This window comes from Parambassis ranga, chromosome 19, assembly GCF_900634625.1.
Source record: "Parambassis ranga chromosome 19, fParRan2.1, whole genome shotgun sequence".
NCBI classification, from domain to species: Eukaryota; Metazoa; Chordata; class Actinopteri; family Ambassidae; genus Parambassis; species Parambassis ranga.
In genome coordinates, this window is record NC_041039.1 from 15666674 (window position 1) to 15673642 (window position 6969).

General features: G+C 40.6%; 1 protein-coding gene across 2 annotated transcripts; it reads left to right on the top strand.

The window, feature by feature from the left end:
• Positions 1 to 2176: 2176 nt before the first annotated feature.
• lysmd4 (LysM, putative peptidoglycan-binding, domain containing 4) lies at positions 2177 to 5465 on the top strand. 2 transcript variants are annotated; one of them, XM_028432230.1, is made up of 3 exons: positions 2177 to 2283; positions 3327 to 3598; positions 3691 to 5465. In XM_028432230.1, exons 2-3 carry the CDS (start codon positions 3341 to 3343, stop codon positions 4228 to 4230), a joined length of 798 nt encoding a protein of 265 aa, XP_028288031.1. In that variant the 5' UTR covers positions 2177 to 2283; positions 3327 to 3340; the 3' UTR covers positions 4231 to 5465. The 2 variants fall into 2 exon arrangements, with proteins under 2 accessions (XP_028288031.1, XP_028288030.1); XM_028432229.1 differs by having other exon boundaries at positions 2190 to 2337.
• The last annotated feature ends 1504 nt before the right edge of the window (positions 5466 to 6969 follow it).

Consider the following 6969-nt stretch of genomic DNA (forward strand, 5'->3'; position numbering starts at 1 on the left):
TTTTTTAATTATGATGGCCCGTTAGTGACGTTATAACTTTCGTACCGCTGGACTTCCTGCGCAGTAACATGTCGGCTGCTGTTAGCTAGGCTAGCTGAGCTAACCTCTACCTGCGCTCCTGCATACAGGTGTTTGACGGACTGATTAGCAAACTACTCGCTTCATTTCAATCCCTCTCAGACAAAACTACGTCCACTGACGTTAGAGTCGGACGCGCATTTATAATTAGAGTCCCAAAGAGAATCGTGTTTTATCGAGTCCCAAAGATTATTGGACTCGATAAAAGTTTGGCACTATCAGTCGCAACATCCATTAAAACTAATGCGGGCTGTTTAGGGGTGACTTATAGGCTTCCGTAGAAAGACACACGAGGGCGCAGACAGGCGTAGGGGTGTGACAGGATGACTGACAGACAGGCAGACTACAAAAAGTTAACTGAAAACAATTCACAGCTTGAAGCAATTTATTATTAAATGTATGTTTTATTATCAGTGGGATTCAGGTTACAAGCTGGATGTGGTTTCAGGAATTTTCATTGGTGGGTCATACATGAGGCAAACTAACTTAATTACAAACAAGGATTGCCTTTAATACTTGGATGAAAATCCTTTGCAGCCAATGACTGCCTGAAGTCTGGAACCCATGGACAGGACCACATGCTGAGTTTGCTCCCTTAAGACACTTCGCCAGGCATTTAAAACAGCTGCCTTCATCTGCTGCTTGTTTGCGGGTCTCGTCAGTCTCTTGTCTTCAGTAAATGGACAGCATGCTCTATTGTGTTAAGATCAGGTGACTGAGTATAGAAAGTCTTGGGTAGCTGTTGCTGAATATTTTGGGTCATCATCTATGATATGATATGATATTTGCACCATTTATATCTCAGTAGAGAGTACAGATGTTTACACTCCACAATGAATCCTGCTGCTTCTACCAGCAGTCACACCATCAGGAAACAGCAGTGAACCTGTTTCATTGGCAGACAGACACATCCATGCCATAACACAGTCTCCACCATTTTTGACTGAAGAGTTGGCATTTGGATCATTCTTCTCTATTATTCTGGTACATATTCCTCTTTCTTTCATCAGTCCAAACTCCAGTGGGTTTGTTTAATTACCCTCCTTCACTTGCATAGACACATCTTAGACCTTATATTAAGAGCTCCAGTAAACACCGACCAAATGCAAATAACACTCAGAACCACCTCCAGGACTTTAATGTGCTTGATTAGTAATGAGGGAAGAGGCCACATCTAGCCATGCTACTCAGCCATTATATATGGGCCACCAAACAAGTGTGTGTGTGTGTGTGTGTGTATGAAAAACCCGAGTGTTTCATCTCAGATCAAATGTAGTAATGCACATAGGCCGAACATATTCATTCATTTTTCAATATTTATAAAGCTGACTCTACAGTTTATAATGTTATCCAGTAGCTGCTGAATAATTAACAATAAATGACTAATAATGGTTTGACCTCATCCTGCTTTTTTAAGTAACTGTGATGAAATAATTTCTACTACAGGACACAGGATGAGGGACAGATTACAAACTTTATTTATAGAGGCTGTGTTCAGTGATGGAGCTATTATTAAAGCATTATGATGGCTATTGTCCATTGAACAATTAAGCCCAGCTGTAAAACAAATTATCAAGATGAATTCCCCAAGATAAGACTTTTCCCAATCACAACAAAAAACAAAACAACAAAACAGGCGTGTGACTTCCTGACCATATGAAGTTCAACAGCCACATCTAGTGGTCACAGAATGGAACACACCATTAATCATTTTTTCCTCTCATTTTACTGAAAATAATTACACTCTCTATCACCTTCACCAGCCCACTGAAATCAGAATCCTCACTTTCAGTGGTTTGGTGTTAATAAGCAAAGTGTGCACATGCTTAATGCCAATATTGTATGCTCAAAATGATGCTAGCAAACACAAAAAGCAAAATACAAGAATAATGTTGTATACAATAAATAACCTAAAAATTGTATCCACTGGAAATTCAGGTAAGAAATATAATTTATTTTTGAGAGTTCTTTTGACATAACCCCCTCTGGTAGTAGTTTTTGTTGTTGTTGTTGTATCATTGCAAACCACCAGAGGGCGTGTCTCATTTTTTTATCCTTCACGCCAACACCTTCTACAGTACGACGAAGAAGTGGGCTAGCCAGTAGCCAACAGCCTGACAGCCACACTGCTGCTGTAATGCTAACAAGATCAGCTGTGGGGAGTGTTTTGGGAAGGCGGTGGCTTATAGTCGCCAAAGTATTTTGGTAAGATAACTAAATGGAAACAGACTGAATGTGCCTGTGAGACGTGTGCATCCTGTAAGTAACGTTCATTCACATGTTGTCACACACGTAGTCTAACTGTAACTACAGCTGAAGTTAATCTGACTTGGTTTCTGACACGGTGTCCATAGATGGTGAACACATGCCGAACGTCAAAAGCTAAAGCTAACCTGCTAGCATTAGGATTAGCTTGTTAGCTCAAGTTGGTGCTGCGTTCAGGTACTCCTTGTAAGCTCCGACAACATAAATGCACACAGCGTGCCTATTGATACATTATTTTTACGGTAAAGTTTGTATATTTATTAGTTTGATTGCCGTTGATAGGCAAACTATTGTTCTTCACCCTCTTTCTTCTTCTTCTTTTTTATTCTTCCGTACGTTTTTCAATTCAGAGCAATCCTTCACATCAGCATTCAAAGCAATGCTTCAGCTGCAGCAATCAAACTTGCATTTTTCTTCTTCAGGAAATGCCCTTTTCACAAACTAAGCACCAGGGCTGTTGTAGCTTGGTTTGCAACCCAGAAATTATATAAGTTATGATTATGTTTAAAGTAAGTTATCTTCTTCTGTGAGTTATCGGTCAGCATCTGAATGAGTACACAAAACCTACACTGAGCATAAAGCGCATAAAATGATGTGCAACAGACAAATGAATGAAGATGTATTATCCGCTTTACAGTACAAATTAGTGAAACTCTCCAATGAATGCAAATAATGTTATCAAAATAGACCATCATCCCTTGTAAACCTATTAATTAAATATTAGTGCAAATAGTGTTTTCTGATTATACTTCACACTTGATAAGAAATATAAAAATAGTTAACAAATGTATGTATGATTTCATACCATCTGTTCAGCTGTGAAGTAGACAGTATGTGTGCTACAAAGTAAAGAAACAGTGTGCTTTCCTGGACAAACTATGTTATGTAACCATTTTAAACAACCCCTGAGGATGTCATAACATGGTGGTGCAAATATATATATATGAACCTGTTCACTGTGTTGTCTGTATCACGTCCCTCAGGTGGTTGCGTCATCATGTGGAGGGGTGAGCAAGGGCCGCGGGCTTTCCAGGCCCCCGTAGACGTTCATGCCAGCGCAGATGGCCAGGTATATATGTTCCAGAGGAGGTCAAATGAGTACACTGTGTCGTCAGATGACAAGGAGCTCAGCGTCATGGAGATGAAGCCACAGGCGTCCCAGGATCAGAAGTATGACAGGAATGTCCAGCTGCTGGAACGGGAGGTGTTAGAAGGTGATAACCTCAACAAGCTAGCTCTGCAGTATGGCTGTAAGGTAAGATATTTTAAATTTACTGATGCTTATATTTTGTCTTCTGTAAAAAGGAGTCATTAAAGGTTCCCCCGCATCCCCGTTTATCTCAACAGGTGGCAGACATAAAGCGGGTCAACAACCTAATGCAGGAACAAGATCTGTTTGCACTGAAGTCTATCAAGATACCAGTTCAGAAACACAGCCTTTTAACAGAGACTTTCTCAGACGCAAGTGAGCCTCATGAGCCACGTTCATCTTCCTCACTAGAAAAGCCTCAGGACAGGGTCAGAGCCCAGCCGCACCTACAGGAGGTCACCCACTTTTTAATGGAGGTGGACAACGATATCGAGCAGCTGATTCAGACCACAGCGGATCAAGATGAGGATTTCTCGGAATACTCCGAGAAAGCCAAGAGGTCGGGTTTCAGAGGACAGCGCCTCACCAGCCATGGTGCAGACTGGGGGATCCAGTGGTGGAACGCTGTGGTTGCTATGCTGCTGATAGGTATTGTCCTGCCGTTATTTTATGTAATTTATTTCAAAACCAAAGATAATGGAGGCGTCACACCAACAGATGCAAGTGCTGCTTTGCATGGGCCCTTTAACTCTTCAAATGCCTCTGGGACAGGCCTTGGTGCAGGAGAGCCAGGATAAAACATGGTTAGGACTGGTCACTGGTCACTGATGTAGCTGACAATCACAATAAAGCCAAATAGCTTTACCTCAGTGCAATAATACATTGTGTTAAATTACCAGCAGTGAATTCTACCTGTTATTATAGTGTAACTGTGATGCTTGAGACAAATAGCAAAATGGCTGCATACTATTATATTTATGAAAACCTTACATTACTCACACTATGTGTCCTAAACCTTTTCTTTATAACAATCGACAGTCTACTGTGTGGATGTCTGGGACAGCTCGTACAGTACTACACTAAATGTGAACCCACTGCAATCAAATCACATGGAACATTTGTCCACAGTCCACTAGTTATCCTGCCAAGCTGTCGTGTGTACCAATGCCAGGTCAACAAAGCTACTACTAACACTAGCCCACTACCACTCTGTGTTAGAGTGGAGCTTTCATTTCACATGTTTATATCTACTATTGTCAGATATAACAAAACAAACTTTTACTTTACTGGGTACAAATTCACCATGTGACTTAATTGCATTAGTGCATTAGAAAGGGAATTATAGTAGAATTATCATAGTTGTCCTTAAATGACAGTAAACTAAGCTATATGGGGTGTTGGATAGGATGTCATTGGCTGACTTCAACAGCATCATGCTGAAACAACACCAGCATAAATTCTGATGTCATTCTTAAACTTCTGCCCAAAATAAATAATCCATGTCCTTCTATTATCAATAAGATGTGCAGTTAAACTTTCCTGCACATGAGCATTGTGTGTGTGCTTCTGTTTGTAGTGACCGTGTGTATTTGTTGTTTAGTTTTCGCTCTGCATCCGTGCCTGTTTTTTTTTTCTGTGTCTGATGGTGCCAAAAAGTGTGACTATGTTTACAGTAGCAATGTCCAGGTGTAGTTTTTTTTTCTTCATCTCGGTACATTGTATATGTTCATTCACCATCTTGTTATATGTAAAATACAAGATGGTGCATTTTGATAGAAACACTGCTTCTGCCTGAGTAAGTGCCTTAAACTGTCATCGTCAGAATTTGTTTGGTGTTTGTACGACGTCAACGGTTGATGACTTTGTGTGGCTTGTGCACTTTTTTTAATGTATTTTAATTTAATGGAGATAGAATATATATTCATAACCAGTCAATTTGTAAACCAATATCAAATGTAGAAAGTGTTCTTATTTAGCATTTCAAACAGTTGGAATACAAAGTGTGACTCTATAAAGTATACTGTGACTTGTTGTTGTGTGTGTATGTTTTTTCCTCTGATCAATATTCTTGTTGATAAAACTGTATTGATAGAAAATATACAACACTTCAACTACATTTTATCAGTTGCAATATCCTCTTTTACCAGAAGATGGCAGCATGCACATGTAAAGAGGACTTCATGATTTGGTGTGACACATTTTTCAGCTTTTGATGAATTACTTCTCCTTTTTAAGTATTTATTCGAGCACAATTAACAGGTTTTAATAAACTGCATTATGACAGGAGTGCTGTAACATTATCTAATAAATACATAAAAAGCTTAATTTGAACACTACAGTCAGTGCTTGAAATATGAATAGTTTTATCTATAAATCAACAGTGACTGTATAAATAAAACAAACCATGCAGCAGAAGTGAAACATGACTTTGCTCTGTAACACGGCCAGAGTAAGTGTTTTCTTTCTCTCTCCATACTCAAGTCAAAGCACAAAGTCAGCACAGCTAAAACTAATAGGAAATTCTGTGTGTGTGTGTGGCCCAGGGATGCTTGCTGTAATGCAACAATTTGTACCCAATGTCCAAAGCCAAAAAAAATCACACTCCCTAAAAGAAATGTTAACCACCGCCTGAAGCAGCTTGACAGCACAGCTGAATAGATATATAAGTGAAATCCTGAATATGCATGTAGGAGTACCTTAAGCAGCACTCCTGCAGCCAACTAGCGAAGCTATATTAGCATCTTTTGAAGGTTTAGCTGCCGAAGCTGCCTTTTATTATTCCATGACCTGAGACCCGTGTCTCATAACCACTCGGCTCACAGACTCTGCTGTGATGTAGCTCCAGGCCGCAGAGCTGTGGCATCCAGCCAGAACCTTACCCCATGGTTGATACATTTTTCTTTAATATTACCAACAAACTCTGTTAGGGTGAGTTTTGCCTGTATTTTTAGAAATAAATGGATCTAACAGGTGTGTGTTGAAACACACAGACACACACAGACACACACACACACAGGGTGAATTTTGTTGGGGTGCTGTCCCAGAAATGCTCCAGCAGCAGAGCTTTTATAGAGGTGGAGGTTGAAGGTGGTGGTGGGGGAGTGAGGGAGTGAACAAAGCACAAGCATCCACACAGTCTGGAGGGTGGAGGGTAAATAAAGGGAAAAAAGATTCATGTCCAACCCGAAGCTCTGCAGCTTTAAGAAGTTTGCACACTTGAGCAGCTGGCAGTGGGCCACTTGGCCAACATAAACAGTCCTAATCCTTTTTCCAAGGAGCTTTCAACACTCATCTCTCTGGCACATCGGCCATTAACTTGCTTTCTCTCTCTTTCTCTCTCTCTCGCTCTCTCTCTCTCTCTCTCTCTCACACACACACACACACACACACACTCACTGACATTCCTGCTGTCCATTTGGAGCTACTCAGCGCCTTCACCAGGCGGCGCTGCGGCACCAGCAATGTGTGACTGCTGCTGGGCATGATGTTGATCATTATTCACTGCTAAGGTATGTGCTTTCCTTTGATTTTCCCAT

Excerpts from the sequence above, each read along its gene's own strand:
- lysmd4 (XM_028432230.1), top strand. The coding sequence starts at position 3,341 with ATGTGGAGGGGTGAGCAAGGGCCGCGGGCTTTCCAGGCCCCCGTAGAC. Across the intron at positions 3,599-3,690 it reads CTCTGCAGTATGGCTGTAAG|GTGGCAGACATAAAGCGGGT; the intron begins GTAAGATATTTT and ends TTATCTCAACAG.